Raw genomic sequence first — 17,053 nt, 5'->3', positions numbered from 1 at the left:
TGAAGGCAGGTGTACTATGCTCCTTCTTTACATGCACTACAATTACCTTCTACTAATAATTACAATATATTTACAATATTAAGTATAGGAAATCGTAAAACTAATTAAACATTTGCATATGACTACAGCAGATGTCACCAGGTTGTGCTGTTAAACATAGCTTAACAAGTTCTTTTTCTTAGTGTTCAAGCAGTGTTCAGTCTTCTGAAGAAATGCTGTATTGTTAGTTTGGTGATGTTTTTCTTTTTGAACGAACTGTTGCAAACAGCAACAGAGTTTTCTCTTTGCCTTAATCTAACAAGTGTCGATTTTTGGTGCCGAGTAACTTCCTGGAAACTGGGTACTAGTCTTGGGCTGATATTAGTTTGTCTGCTTGCCACTTGTTATTACCTCTGTTCAAGGACTGGTATATGTAGTGTAAATGAAACAAATTGCACCAAGAAGCAGCAAAGAATCCTGTGGCACCTTATAGACTAACAGATGTTTTGCAGCATGAGCTTTCGTGGGTGAATACCACTTCTCTGTTAGTCTATAAGATTCTTTGCTTTTCTTTCTCTAAATTGCACCAAGAATACATCCAGACTCCATGTTTCTGATTTCTCCTCTAACTGGAAACCCAATCTGCAGGGCCTCAAAATCTGATGCCACTCAGAAGAGGGGCAGCTATACATTGGCTGGTTTAACTTGGCTGCTCTCATAAACTAGTGGGGGGTCAGAATAATTTTAGATATACTTTCTGCTGCATTCACAGTAACACCATGTTTGTGCAGGGCCGCCCAGATGGGGGGGCAAGTGGGGCAATTTACCCCAGGCCCCGGGCCCAGCAGGGGCCCCCACGAGAGTTTTTCGGGGGCCCTGGAGCGGGGTCCTTCACTCGCTCCGGGGGCCCCGGAAAACTCTCGTCGGGCCCGGGCCCCCGGAGCTTCTTCGCTCCCAGTCTTCACTGGCCGGGGGTCCTTCCTCTCCGGGACAGAAGGACCCCCCGGCCGCCAAATTACCGCCGAAGCGGGACCTGCCACCGGAGTGCAGCCGGGTCTTCGGCGGTAATTCGGCGGCGGGGGGGGTCCTTCCATTCCGGGACCCGCCGCCTAAATGCCCCAAAGACCCGCGGTGGGGGCTGCACTTAGGCGGCGGGTCCCGCTTCGGTGGTAATTCGGCAGAGGGGGGTCCCCCCGTGGGTCTTTGGGGCACTTTGGCGGTGGGTCCCGGAACGGAAGGACCCCCCCCCCGCCGCCGACTTACCACCGAAGCGGGGCCCCCCACTGCCGAAGACCCCGGGTCCCCGGAATCCTCTGGGCGGCCCTGTGTTTGTGTGTAATTTATATCTTGTAATAAAAATAGTTATGTTGATTGCTGTTGATATCTACTCATTATGTGTTGTAGATGCTACTGTTTTTGGTGTTTTACAGCAGAGGTTTTTATGGACTTACACAAGTTTTTATAGATCAGTTAATCTACTTTTCCCCCTTTTATTTAGATCCATCATATGTTTAGTTTTATAGGAATGTTTTTCAAACACTGTAAAGATTCTGATAGTCATATTCAAGCCTGAAGAGAATGTTTTATTAGGCTAATTTCCCCCAAGAAATTTAAACAAGAATGTGAAACTTTTTGGGGTTACCTAAGGTAAATCTAGAGCAGGTGGAGGGTCTGGGACTCCTCAGCAGCCCAGGCTCCCTGAGTGGCTCTTACTACTGCCTGTACTGGCTTCTGGCTTGGCCAGGGGGCAGGACCTCTGGGGGAGAGGAGGAGCAGGGGGCAGGGCCTCATGGCAAAGTGCGGGAAGGGGCTGTTGCTGCCCTGATCCTCAGGCGGGCACAGAGTGGCCCCTCAGGGAATCTGGGACAAATGCTGTCCCTGAGTCATTCAGCCAGGGACTTGAACTCCGCATTTTAGGACAGTCCCGCCTGATTCAGGACGGATGGACACCCTAGGTGTATCACTACCACCTGCTTACAGATTGTGAGAGCTTTATCTGTGCCAACTAAGGGCTGCCACCGGCAGCACAAACACTCTGCTCTGGGCTCCAGGAATCCCACTCATTCTCTCTGCCCTCTAGCAATTTATACACTCCACTTTATTACACGTGAGTGCCCGGTCCCGTCTTTCCAAAGTGTACACTGATCCACTACCTCCATGGAAGCAGTGCACCCCAATTTACTGGCTTCATCCCTGTTCAACAACTCTCCTTTCACAGGCACTTAGATGTATCTATACCAAATTGAAGTTTATTTAACAAAGTTTCAGTTACAGATTCACATAAAAGAAAGTAAAAGGATTTTGAAACATAAGGTTACAAGTAAAAGAAAAATATAAAATGCAAACTATAGCCTATTCTTATTAACAGGTTACTTTCCTGTCTGATAAGGATTTTCACACCCCATGGTCAGTCCTTACAGTGCTTGTCCAGTACAGAGGGCTCGGATCCACTTTTCACAAGACATTTCCACTGGCAGACTGTTGCTTCCCTAATGGATAACATTCGTGCCCTTTTTCCTTCTCGAATACAGTCTCAGACTTTTGTCTTTGTCAGTGCTCAAGTCTGCATCTGTCCCAGAGTGTAAACAGGGCTGGGCTGAATCCATAGATGTCAGTTGTTCTCAGTGTTGATTGAGTCAGTTCTGAGACCCACCCTGGCTCAGGTGTCAAGTTTCATTTCCATCTGTTTTGGAAGCCAGTGTTCTACATGTTACACATCTACAAATGTTTTCCATACAAACATCCTGCAATAACCATGACAACCAGCTATTTGTTTAACATTTGGTAGAGGCCACACACAACCCCCTTGGTGAAATATTTAGAAGATGGTAGAACACAGAGGTAATATATCTGCCAGGGCATGGCTGGGGGTATCTGGGCATGGCTGTGTCACAAAGAGATTGCACTGTTGTTCTCAAGCTAGGAGCTACATACACTTTTGTTTCATTGGCTTTGATTTTAAAGACATTTATTAAAGTGCTGTTCCACTATAAAAAGAGATTGTGTTAAAATGGCACCTTTTTACAGAATAGATCTTTTCCCATCTACATTCAGCATCATAGCTGTCCACTTGTGACTTTTTTTTTTGTACTCCTGTCAGTCTGGCAGAGCCCACATAGGTTAAGGAGATTGAGCTAGGTTTTCTTTCTCCTTGTATGTGTTATCAACCAAATTGTTCACAAAGTTCCAATGAGCCAACTGAAGAAAATGTGGGTTACGTAGGTGGCTCCAAATCATTAGTTTAACCAGCAGAACCTTTATTATTGGTGATATGTAAGAAACTAAAAACCCAAGGTGACTGTCAGAGTTAAGATTGAGTCTGTAGGGTTGTTAGTTAGAGAAAACATCTATTTACTTGTAGCCTGAGCACATTTGCTTGGGAAATCACGGTGAGATAATAAACATGGACTCCTACAATGCAATTTTTAATGGATAAAATTTTCAAAAGCACCTACGTGGCTTAGGAGCCTAAGTCCCATTGACTTTCAATTAGATTTTGGTTCCTAAGTACCTACATCACTTTGAAAATGGAATTTAGGCTCCTAAGTCATCTAGGCACTTTTGGAAAAATGTACCCAAAATCAACTTTCAAAGTAGAACTGGACTTTCATGTATTTAACAAATTGTAATATTGTGAGAAAAACATGATGGGATGGCACGGGGCAGCAAAGAACTTGGGATAGCCGGTGTCCACTTCAAAACTGTTATGTTCTGGATGGAAATTTTGGGCCTTAACAGCCCCTCTGCTTTTTCCTGATTGAACTTGGAGAATTGGGAGATCATGGTCTCTATTTTGCACTGTACTGTCAAAATCTTTAAAGCCACTTTATCATCCTTCAAGTTACTCATCAAAACTCACCTCTGCTGTAATTCATACATGAAGATGCGGTTTGATAATGACCAGGCAGGTGAAGAGCTAGTTATACTGCTCCTGAGTGTCTAAGAACTGCTCACATTCTATTATTTTTGTTACCCCTAATCCCAACTCCCACTCTCCATGATGGCTTGCTTGTTTGTCTTATCTACCTGTTATGACTTGCCTTTTAGGTTGCAAACTCTTTGGAGCAAGGCTTGTCAGTGTATCTTTGTACAGCACCTAGTAGAATGAGCCCCTGTCCTGCCTGGGCTATAGGTATTGCCACACTATAAATGTTAAATAATAGTACTGTCTTCATATTAAACAGTGTGTATCATTTATACTGACTGCCCCAATTTTGAAAGTTTGCCCTGATTCTCTGGTGTCTGAATAAGAAGTAGTATAATGCCTGGTTGAGAGTGGTGGGGAGGCTTTCCTTTCCTGTTTTTTTGAAAGGAGAGTGTGGGCAACTTATAAAAAGACCACACTGCAGACACCAAAAGCACCAAAATACATTTTCTCACAACAGTTTCTTCTCCCAGCTTATTCTTGGAACACCTTTCTGATGCTGTCAGCTATGGTGATGTAGCACCTCTGTTTTCAAATTAATATTGCCGTAATGCATTTATCTTTAATTACAAGAGAACACCCCTCTAGGCTATTTCCTAACAATACTCATTAGGAAGAAACAGATTAAGTCCTTACCAGTTAATCAACACCACAAACTTTAGTGTTCTGAAAACTACATGAAATAACACTATCACCATAATAAGAGTGCGTGAAAGCGTTAGGGAATCCACAGTGCTTTTTGGCTGGTGAAAAGGTAATGATTAGAGATGGGCCCGAGGAGCTGCAGAGTTTCAGATGCACACATCTCCAGGTTTAGGGTTGTTCAAATCTGGGGTTTGTGTTGGGTCCATCTCTAGTCAGGATTTTAAATGTATAATAGGAGGGACAGCTTTGAAGCACATTGCGTAGAACCGAGAAACCCATTGGAGCCAATGTAAGTGTTTTATGATCCTTGAATGAGAAGTGCTATAGAAATGCAAAACATTTGTGTAAACCATGAGATGAATCCATTCATGAAATTTGTTGAAAATAAAATAAGAAGATAAGTGGGATAGAATAAAAAAGAACAAATCAAACATTAAAATGTATTTATTCATTTCTAGCAGGCTTTCAAGAATAGATTGGCAAGAATTTATTAGTGGTGGATTGCAGCTTGAAGTGATAGTGCAGCAATTGTCTATTCAATTCTCATCTTTGGCCTTTATTTGGTAACAACACCAGAACTTAAAGTGTTTTGTTACAAATGGGCCAACGTAAACCTGTTCCATAGTAGCATTAAACATAGTAGTAATAATAGTATAATGTTAACATGTTAAGTTTTGAAAGCATCTTTTACATGAAATACACATCGAGGGTTAGGAGGCACTGTTGCCTCTGGAGGCCTAAATTCAAATTCTGTTTTGGCTCATGAGTAGGGGCAGCCCCAGGGATCAGCGCACCAAGCGCGTGCCTGAGGCGGCAAGCCGGGGGTGGGGGGCGGCCTGCCAGTCGCCGTGAGGGCAGCAGTCAGGCTGCCTTCAGCGGCATGCCTGCGGGAGGTGCTCTGGTCCCGCGGTTTAGGCGGCAATTCGGCGGCAGGTATGCCAAAGGCGCGGGACTGGCGGACCTCCTGCAGGCATGCTGCCGAATTTGCATTACCAGCGGACGTCCCGCAGGCATGCCTCTGAATCCACGTTACCAGCGGACCTCCTGCAGGCGCACTGCCAAATCCACGTTACCAGCGGACCTCCCGCAGGCATGCCGCTGAATCTGCATTACCAGCGGACCTCCTGCAGGCACACCGCCGAATCCGCGTTACCAGTGGACCTCCCGCAGGCATGCCGCTGAATCTGCATTACCAGCGGACCTCCTGCAGGCACGCCGCCGAATCCGCGTTACCAGCGGACCTCCCGCAGGCATGCCGCCGAAAGCGGCCTGATTGCCGTGCTCGGGGCAGCAAAATACATAGAGCTTCCCCTGCTCATGAGTGAAAATGAATTAGCTGTTCTCATCCTAGTCCACACACGCTTGTATCATATCACCAAACCCAGCCTGCTCATGAGATTGCTAGCCTAGAAAACCAGGAATAGTGCCACTCAGGACTGATGCTCACTGGCAGGGTTGTATGGAGAAACTTGTGCAAGCCCTGCCTGCACTTTTCATTCACATACAGTTTAAAAAAAAATTTCCTATCTGGATGACAGCAGTTGAACTGTGCTGATTAACTCCTAAGACATATGAGCCAGACTTTTTAGAAGTGCTGAGCACCCACAGCTTCCATCACCTTTTAAAATCAGGCAATTTGCTGTCACTTTCTCCAGTCAAACATCAGTGTGCAAAGCTTAATGTTTTAAAATAATACTTTGTTTTATCTATGGTTTGGTGAGTTTTCATAAAAGAAATTTTCAAACAGAATTTCTAAGGGATGAACTCTTCATGGCAATAACTTCATTTGCATTAATAATTACTATCTACAAGTTACCTGTGAATAAAAATATTTTATTAAATAATTTTATAAAATGCTGTTTGTGGACCGGCAGAAACAAGTGTAAATGATTTTATTTTAAAAATAGCAATGTATAATGAAAAATATTGTCTACATAATATAGTAGTTCAATTAAATGTTTCTTTTTTAAAAAGAAGGCTTTTTCATTATTCTTATGATCATACATTTATTGCATAATGATGTTACTGTAATATATTGAATTGTTAAGTATTGCTCTGGGATAGTGAACTTCAGATCTCTATGCAAGGGTCTTTATTTAATCAGATCTCACTAAAGGGGGATGCGTTCCATGATTATCATAATTCATCTATTCATCCTGCACTCCTTATCTTTTTTTCAGGATGGAGTAGGTGTAGATGAGAAGCTGTCTTTAAGGCGGGTAGCTGTGGTTGAAGATTTCTTTGACATTATCTATTCCATGCATGTGGAAACAGGGCCTAATGGAGAACAAATCCGAAAGCATGCTGGACAAAAGAGAACTTATAAAGCAGTAAGTAAACAAAAAACAGAACATCTATAAGTTAAAATATAGTAACACAATTGCATATCTATTTATTGTTTTTTCAGATTGTGACTTATTTGGATTGGTGATTTTGTGTTTTTCACAGTTGGGCCAGAAGTATTACAGCCCATAACTTTCAGCTTTATTTCAGAAGTCTGTGTGGGTACATGTGTGTGCATATATGCAAACGAATGGGTTGAAAATGCTTAGGGTCAAATTTTCTACTGGTGTAATGGGTGCAAGTCTATTGACTTCAGTGGAGTTTTGCCCATTTGCACCAGCAGGGAATTTGGCTGTTTTAGTATGATTTGAAAGACAAGGCCTGTGAGGTAATATCTTTTATTGGACCAACTTCTGTTGGTGAAAGAGACAAGCTTTTGAGCTTGTCTTTTTAATCTCAAAAGCTTGTCTCTCTCACCAACAGAAGTTGGTCCAATAAAAGATATTACCTCACCCACCTTGTCTCTCTAATATCCTGGGACCAACAAGGCTACAACTACACTGCATCCTAATATGATTTGATAGTTTATTAAAATGAAGCTCCATGTTAATAGTATTATTTTAAATATTATTAAATTGAAATACAGATGTTCTTCCAGTTTATGAAGACTGTCAAGATACAACCATTAAGGTTTGTTAAATGAACTGCTGTACTTCAGCAGATGATTGAAATCTCCACTTTATTATAGCGTAAATATGTTTTATTTAATGGTCTGCACATTTGTAATACTTTTCCTGAAAACAAAAGGTTGAAAAGCAAGTAGATTTAATGGCATATCTGTTGACTGGTCAGATGTTAAACCAGTATTAGAGAGAAAATTCTTTCTGACTCTGGAACTGTGTTTTATAGTTTGACCTAGACACTTCAATTCAATGTTGGTCTTGAAATATTTGTAAACTGATGTTTAATGGAGCAATATCGTTCTGCAAATATGACATTTTCTCTTCTTAAAGAGAACTAATAAAATGTTTACTGTTACTTCCCTGTTATTTTTAGAGTATGGGTGGTTCATGAACTGTTTGCTACAATTATTTGGTATTTGATGTTCACAATTCATGGCATGTGATTGGTCACATGATATCACTTCTGCTCACTGATGTGATGATTGAAACTTTTCAACAAGGGAACAATGAAAAGAAAATTCTGAATGTCAGCCACTCTTCTGGAACTCTTGGGATTCATAAATATTTTCATGAAAATCATCAGCTTCCTGAATACTCACGAATAATTTATGTTATGACCCCACAAACAGCAGCAAATTAAATTCAAATAGCTTAGTAGTGAACCTGCTTTTTCATAATTCTATCAGCACTAGTCAAAACTTTGAATATCGCCCAGGCATGATTAGTAAGACAAAGAAACTGGCAAAGGTATTGTAACTTAAATTAACTATGGCTTGTATTTATCTGGGTAAACAAGTTTGGAAAATGTAAGAAAAGGCCTGAATCTGTACCTAGTTACTGTTCTGAAAAAAGTTTAAGACTTTTTTCAGTTTTGAAAGAGGACTCCCCTCCCATCCTGTTCCCAGTGCTGATGTGCTGGAATACATCAGTGTGTCATGCTGCAGACTTGCCCATCATGCCATCCTGGGATATATAGGCTCAATTTGTGAACTGACCATCCTTAGTCTTCACCACAGGTATTAATTTTAAATTGCAAGGCTTTGTGGAAATGAATGGCACTTGTACAGTTTCAGTGGGACTTTACATAATGATGCTGCACAGGAAGATAACTATGCTATTTGGTGGTTCTGTGATAATAGTATTTTGGAGGGAGCTGCTGTACATTTTCATCAGCTGAAAAGTATGTCAAACTCAAACTACAGGATTCCTCAACACAGAGTCCATTAATTGCTTAGGAAACTATCTGTGTTGTAGTATGCAGTTATATAGTAAGCTCACATTCTCTTCTTCCACCTTGACTCCAAGTAACCTGCAGGGATCATACAAACTGTATCATGCAGAGCTAAGACTTTTTCCCTTAGGGCTCAGTATATTAATCTTAACAATGGAAAAATGACAGTAAGTTGCTAATTTAGCTAACAAAAGTAAGTACATTCTTTTTTATTCTTCTTACTGACTCACCTGCTACATGTGGGTGTCCTAGTTCATATGGTATGTAAGACCACCTAGAGACTGACACTATTAGATTACACTATTACATGCCTATGAGCCAAATTCTTTGTTGATATAACTCTATTAATGTCAGTGGAGTTGAGCGAGCAGAAACTTTGGCCCTATATGTCTTGTTTCTGGGGGTTTAAATCACAGCTATAACATTTTAAAACAGATATTTGCAAGTATTGTAGCAGACTAGAGAAACAGTGTATATAGTGATTATTAATCAGTTAGTTCCAGAACTGCCCGTGATGTATACAGACATTAAAAAAACAAGGTCCTTGTCCTGAGGAGATCACATTAACATATAGACGGTGTAGTTAAACATCATAGGCAGTAAAGTAATTTCTCCACAGATAATGCCCATGGTGCTTATGCCCTGCTGTTCCACAGGCACACAAGTGTTTAGGGGACGGGAGAAGAGTGAAAGGAGCCTATTCCTTGGAGTACAGGATCTACACCCTGTCAGGTGCAAGGTTCCAAAATGCCTTTTTGAGGTGGGGCAGCTGTGGGACACACTGGATAGCACAGCTGGTGGAGCAAGCAGGGAAAAGTATGCTGTGCTCCCTGAAGGGGTGTATCAGCCAGCACAATCCTCATGCTCAGCTGGGAGCTTCAGGAAGAATTCTCTTTCCTGGGGACAGAATTCCTCCTGGAGCTCCACCGATAGTATTGTGGCTTAAAGGTACAACTGAGCCCACAATCTGTATAGACCTCAAACCATGGGAGGAATATTGCAGTGGCAAAATGGGGATGGGGGTGAGATGGGAGGGAAATGCTATTGAGAGAACAGATTCAATTTTTTTTGGTGGGGGGGAATTGATTTGTTTTTAAAGTTTGTTTAATCTTGTATTCTAACACAGTTCTTCTGAAGCACTAAAATTCACTAATCTCTCTCTGCCTGGAAGCCTGCGTGACTTAGTGTGAAGAACACAAGGATTCTGTTTTTTTCTGGGAAATCAGTCTAAGCAAAATTCATGTGATGTTCTCAGCCTAATTCTTGTGGGGAAACACTTCCATGTTTTGTTGTGGGTGGGAATGGGGTGCTTTTTGCATAGGCTTTGGACTGCTCAGTTACTGGGTCTGTAAGCAGGTACGCTAGCTCAACAGCCCAGGAAAGAACCAATACTACACTCAAGTCTGTTTCAGGCCCTTGACTCAGGGCACTATTCATTGTTCAAACTCAAAAACAAAGCAATTCCCCTGACCAATTCAGGCAGGTCCCAAAGGCTTGTCCCTTGCCTCTGTCACAGGCCCATCCCCAAAGAAATAGGACACACTCATCTTTAAATCCCCTGGTGGGTCATGTGACAGGCAGGTCACCCTTAACCGTTTCCTGTCTGTTTTACCGTGACACAGGCCCCAAATTCATCTCTGATATAACTGCATTGAACTTAGTAGACTTAACCCATGGGTAGACTTAAACCATTGAACCTGAGTTGCAATCACCCGTATAAAGGGAGAATGACTGGAAATGGCTGATCACTGCAATGCAGAAATCTCACTACAAATGCTTGATTTATACATGGACTTGTTAGACTAAAAGAGGCTCTTTAGTTTTCAGCATTGCAAGTCTATAAACATTCATGACGACCTTAGTTTATTTTCTCTCTTTTCGTTACTTCTTGCCTTTCAAACAAATGGCAACAATAAAACAGTTCTACTTAGTTCTCGCACTGATTGAGTAACAAGTGTTGGAGTCGGCAGAGGTGGATTAATATTTCCTGGAGTCCTGGGCCAGAGCAAGTGGGGGGCCCCTCCCTACCCCTTCCACTTATGGTTCCACCCCCATTCTGCCCCCTCCACATGTGCACATGGCCCTATCCCTTTCTGCCCCTTCCCTGGGGCCCTGCCCCTGTTCCACCCAGGGTCTCCCCGATTCTTCCCCCCCCACTGTGGCCCCAAGACCAGAGAAGCTCTGTCCCTCCACTGCCTGGCTGCTGCTGGGGCCAGGATCCGGGGGTGCTGCGGGCTTTCCCCGCCGCCACACCTGGCGCTGCTGCCAGGGAGCAGGGTCAAGGTTGTGTGGGGGGCTTCCCTCACTGCTGCGCCTGCCCTGCCCACCCGGCGCTGCCACCAAGGACTGGGGTCTGGAGTTGCAGGGGTTTCCCCGGCCTGGCCCGTGGGGAGCGTAGTTGGGGGCACAGGGTGCTTCCCGCACTGCTGCCCCACCCTGCCTGCCCGGGGCTGCTGCCTAGGAGTGGGGTCAGGGCACAGGGCCTTTCCTCGCTCACACAGGACTCCGAAGCCTCCCAGTTGGCTGGAGCCCCTGGGCTAACCCGCCACTGGGAGTAGGGCTCAGGAGTATATTCAGGCCCTGATTCACCACCACATTACTCCAGTTTTACACTCCATTATACCAACATAAAACTGGAGTAATGCAGGGCCTCAGCTTGCATCTTTCACAAATTTTAACATCTTTATTTTGCATTTTTGTATATATATTTGAAATTATCGAGGAACCTAGTCGTTGTCTCTCAGGATAAAACACAAAAAATAAACAATGAACCTTTATGAGCTTTTACAGAGGCACGTTACCTGATTTGCACTGTCCAGCAGCATCCAGAATATGACTTTAAGTATGGGAGCTTCTTCTAGCCTCCCAGGTCATTGTTCTGTTTCATGTTACATTATCTAATTACCTTTGGATCCCTTGTGAAAATGCTCATAAGGAGATAAGAAATTTTGAAGAAGCAAGAAAAGGTAATCTGGCCCAATATGCCTGTCCTTAAATTCATTGCACTCCTCTTTCTCTTCTGGTTTTGTTTTGTTTTATTTTGCTACGGATTGACTACAAGCAGAGGAGAAAATGGCCACCTCCTTGCACAAAGTAATTTCTCTACAAATAATGCTCGTGGTGTTTAGCACTTATAGCTATAGGCATATTAAGGCTTCTTGGACCCAGGCCCACTGGTCTGTGGGGTTCGGAAAAGCACACACATTCATTTTATTGTTAGCAGCATTAACTTTCCTCTCATTGGCATCTATCTCGGTAGAGCAGGGGCTACTGTGTAGTAGGGTGACCAGACAGCAAGTGTGAAAAATTGGGATGGGGTGGGAGGTAATAGGAGCCTATATAAGAAAAAGCCCCAAATATCGGGACTGTCCCTATAAAATCAGGACATCTGGTCACCCTACTGTGTAGTGGTAATTGGGGAGTCAGTGTCAGCATAGCTCCTGAGTGAGTTATGCTGCCAATGGAAGAAGAGGACAGAAAACAGCATGGAAAAGCATGGATTCCACAGGGAGGATTTAGTATGTGTGATTTCCAGTCCTGTAATCCTTGAAGACCCTCGTCACTGTTGCAAAGCTACATCTCCAGGTCTCCTACATCTTCTTCATGGTGGCATCTCCTTTTCCCCTGAAGAGAGAATGTATTGGGAACTCTTCAAGTTCATATCCATTGCAGTAGTGGAAAGAGAATCCCTGGCTGGGCCCTGCACTGATGCCCAGGCACAGAGGGCATGTCAGAGGTGTGACTAGAGCAAAAGGGTGTGGCAGGAGTGTGACAGCAATCCAGTAATCCTCAACTGTTGGAACTGGTCTCTGTGAGCCATTGCAAACAGGAATAATTCAGCCTGATCTAAGTTGTACCAAAATGACCTCTGGTAGGCCACAAAATCAGGGGCACCTTTGGTTCCTCTCAGGTCCAATTCTGAGCACAGCTGGGCCAGGCACAGGGATCAAGTCTTAAATTTTAGAGCACTCTTTCTTCCCCTTGAGCTTTCCTATAGAAGATGTTAACTTAGCCCTATAGCTTTGTTTATGATTGATTTTCATATAATTTATGCAGATGATCACATACAGTAAGTGCCCCACTTTGGTAAATTATATGTTGGGTCATGTTCCCCTACCTGTATGATTCATTTACCCTATAACTGTTAGTGTAAATCCTTACATCATCCATGGGACAGTGAGTAGATCCCTAACTAGATATGTGTCAGAATGTGTTACTGAGCACAAAATGGGGACCTTCCTGGTGTATGATCACCAGTGCAAAAGCTAAAAGAGGATAACGAAAAAGTCAGAGGCACAACTGAAATAATGCCAATCCATGAAACAAAAGCATGGGCCATTTTTTGTCATTTTGGGGTTCAAGTTCTGCTCTCACACCACTGTAAATTCAAAATATCTGCATATTGAAGTCAGTTGGCTTACTCTGGATTTACACCGATGTAAACAAGAGCAGAATTTGGTGTGTAAATTAGACTAGTCTTCTTGAAGCAGGTCCTAAGCGCACGATTACTAATTTATCTCCTAAGTAAATGCCGGAGTATTCATCAACACAGAAGAATTTTGTGTTCACATAAACATACCATTCATTCATTTTGAAAAAACAAACAAACTCTATGAGCAAAGAATTCTGTAGACTTTTTAAAAGTCTCAGAAGGAATGTTTATTTAACACAAGCTACAATTGAATCCCCTTCTAGAAAAAAAAATTATTTTCTAACTTCAGTTTTTTCTCTTCACTAGCTCTGATGACTACAGCATCCCCTTTGAATGCCTCTTCCCCATTCTGCCTTTGCTCACTTAAAGAAAAATATGTAATTAATTTTAAAAAAATCAAAAGGACAGGAAATTAATTTTTAAAATTATACTTAATACATCATATCTCTTCCAACCTGTACCTCCTCCATGTAAGATAGGGGTTTATGACAAGTATCTCAGATAACTGACATGTTAAAAGGGTTTAGGATAGGCCTAGATGTCTAAACAGCAGGTTTGAGATGAGGCTTACAATGTCTAAGCAGCAGGACCAATGTGGATAGAAAACAGTTAATAATTTTGCAGCACCTGGAGTGAGGATAGTATAACAGGAAGATGAGATGGGAGGGGATAGGTTTGTGGTCTGTATATGAAGTATAAGATATCAGCTACTAATGTTGCGGCCATGTCAAGGGAAACAATTTGATGGAAAGTCTCTGATCATGTAGGTGAATGTGAGTGATCAGCTGAGCCAGGTTTTAACAGTTCACCCAAGTGGTTCAACAACAGGGCTTTCCAGTTTGAGTTTTTGCAGCCAAACTTTATGTAGCTTATCATCTCTTTCCTCTTCTCTCCCACCCTCTAAAGCAAAAGATTTGAACAGTGATAGACACGTGAAAAATCAGATCACACAAACACCTTGTCCATTGCCCTCTAAACATTATAACTATTGCTCCCAGGGGACGTGCCACTCTTTGACAGGGTGCAGCATGTGCTCCCATATTCTCACCTGTTAGGCCAGCTTCACTAGCCAGCACAGAGACAGAGCAGGACCAGGGGCCAGCACTTTCCCTCCAACAGCATCACTTGCCTAGAGCAGACCTTGTTTTCAGGGAAGCATAAAGACTGCAATTGTGCCCAGACCTAGCACAGGCCTCCAAGTGTGAGAAGGGTTCCTTGTGCCCTCTCCATCCCTTCACACAACCACACACAGGCTGAGCACAATCAAGCCCTATGTATCTTTAATTGGCATATTTGTTCTGGCTGTCTACATACTGCAGTTTTGGAATCTCCTGGCATTTTGTCAACTAATTACTATTCCCCATCTCTAATCCATTCAGGATGTTGGTTCCATTACTTGAAGGAGGGAGTGGAGATTGCATAGCATAAGATCCCTGCTTTGGACGCAATGCTGTTTGGTCTTGATCTAAACTGTATACAATGCACCCCAATTCCCTGTAAAACCATGTAATAATAATAATGAAATAAGTCTGTCTTCATTTGTTAGCCTGATGTCAGGGAGGAAGACGGCACCCCTTGACTTCCACCACTGACTCTGTTATTTACACTCCTGTCATCAAGGAATCTGGTTGAACTACCTGATTTGATGGCTCAGGGCTTGGGGCTATATACCACCTTCTAGTTTTTTTCCTCTGGTTCCTTTCTGGTTTTTTTTTTAAAGAAAAGATATGAAACTATATGCTTTCCTGACACACCATCTCTTCCATACTATACACATGTACTCTGTTGTTAATGTCTTAACGGTTATTAAGTTCACTTGCAAAATCTCACTTCTGTTCCTCACATTTGCCACATGTGCCCTAAGATCTACCTCTTAGTTTTGTGCTTGTTAGTCTTACAAATAATCGTGTCGCTAAAAAAGGCTACATAATAAATAACACATAATGCACTAAAATAATCTAAACATTGAACCCAGAACACAGAGGCAATTATCTCCACATATTAAAATTACAATGGAACAGAGAAGGCTTAAAGGCCTCAATAAGTGCCAGGAGGAAATGCTGACCAGTCGAGAGCCAGCAGGCCTGTTAAGAAGGTTTGCCCTCCCCTCCCCCCCGACCCCGTTGGCAGCCCTGCCGGTACGGACCCTACTGGCAGGGCCCCCGACAGGGGGGGCAAAAAGGGGGCAGGGACATTAAAGGGCTGCAGTGCTTTAATGTGGGCTGGGTATGGGCCGGTGCGGGTTCTTACCGGTACGGAATACCAGCCCACTTTCATCCCTGGTATAGCCTGATACTTAGCTTATGGCCACAGCAACACCATGCTTGGCCCTGCAGAGGGGTGCTGTGAGGCAGCCCCACCCGCCACAGTACTATAGTTATGCTTGTACTTATGGAATTGTCTAATGATCTGTGTAAGTCTTCCTCTACTCTTCCATGCTTGTGTGAGAGAAGCTGATGTTGGGCATGCTAGGAAGTTACAAATCCTTCTTTCTTACAGCCCTTAACTATAGTCTTTACTCTAAAGAGGAATGCCACTGACACCCATGGGAATACTCACATGAGCAAGGGTTGCAGAACTGGGCCATTACTGGCTTCTTTTCATAGAACTGGAAGGACACAAAGAACATTTTCTTATAAAATAAGATCATTGACCAACTCTTGCTGTCCTCACTGACATGAAAGCACTAATTAACTCAACAGGACTCCTTCTGTGAGAAAGGCAAGCACGATTTGTCCCCACAATTATTATTTTTCTGGTGATGGAAGCAAAATGCATCACTTTCCCATTTGCTACCCCTAGGAGAGTAATTTGCTGCACACACACAAGCAGTACTGTGGCAAACTACTGGGAAGCACAATTTATCATTTAAAAATAAATGCATAAAAATACGTGGGTCAGATCCTGAGCTGGTGGAAATTGGCATCGCTCCAATGACTTGACGCACATTAAACTAAACCTACACCAGCTGAATATTTAGCCCATAAAATTTAAGTAATCTGAGCCAATTAACTAGGTAAAAGAAAGGGGAAGTTGGCCAAGGTTAACATTATATAAGGATGGGTATCCCTGAATACATATAGTGGGAGGTTGGAGACAGAAGGAGCTGCCATGTGAACAAATTCAGTTGTGGGAGTTGATGTTCCCTTGTAGTCAGGGAAGCACTCCCATCAAATTGGGGCTTAACTCAGTTGTTCCTGACAGAGGATTTCAATCCTATTTAAGTGGAATCAGAATTCGACAGAAATAATTGATCAGAATGCATGGAGCATTCCTAGCAAATCCAGGCTACTAATGAATCCATGGATAAGGCCCATTAATTTCAATACAGCCAAACTCCAAATGTGTTAAAATGTTATGAAAGAGCGTTGGCTGCATATGTGCACTTACTAATTTCTAAATGTTAATTTCTAGCTGATTTTAAGTTATTCTTTTTTAGATGCTTAAAAACTCAGTCCAACTCATATTTTCACACACTAAAAAAAATCAGCTGTTTTTGTTATGTAGAAGTGGGCAAAATTGATCTGAAATACAAAAATTTTTTATTTGCAGAATTTGTCATTTAAAAAGTGCCTTAGTTTAATGTTTCCAGACAAACTTCTTTTGGGGCTAAGACAATATGTGCCAAGTTTCAGCTCAGAAAGAAATTTTCTCATGTTATAACACTCCTGAAAGAGAGGTTTATAAAGGAAACAATCAAACAGCCTTAACATTAGTAGCATAGACATAATGGTATAATTCACATTCTTAATAATTTTTAATGCATAGTTTGCTGCTTATTTCATCCCTTCAAACCAAATTGATGGGTGAGTTTAAGGGCCCAGCAGCGTATAAATTACACCAATTTAAACTCACACCAACTTAGAGACATTTTC

At 42.5% G+C, this 17,053-nt stretch overlaps 1 protein-coding gene across 5 annotated transcripts in view; it reads left to right on the top strand.

Moving 5' to 3' along the window:
- The window catches only part of NOL4 (nucleolar protein 4), a 333,499-nt gene that overhangs the window by 121,007 nt on the left and 195,439 nt on the right, over positions 1-17,053 (top strand). For all 5 annotated transcript variants that reach the window (XM_039526516.1, XM_039526514.1, XM_039526515.1 and 2 more), the window contains one exon: positions 6,730-6,879. In XM_039526516.1, coding sequence (XP_039382450.1) covers positions 6,808-6,879 — 72 coding nt within the window. In that variant the 5' untranslated portion in view covers positions 6,730-6,807. The remainder of the gene's footprint in view (positions 1-6,729; positions 6,880-17,053) is intronic.

The sequence above is a fragment of the Mauremys reevesii genome, linkage group 2 (assembly GCF_016161935.1).
Source record: "Mauremys reevesii isolate NIE-2019 linkage group 2, ASM1616193v1, whole genome shotgun sequence".
In the NCBI taxonomy this organism is placed as follows: domain Eukaryota; kingdom Metazoa; phylum Chordata; order Testudines; family Geoemydidae; genus Mauremys; species Mauremys reevesii.
This window is presented reverse-complemented; position numbering and strand designations above follow the sequence as displayed.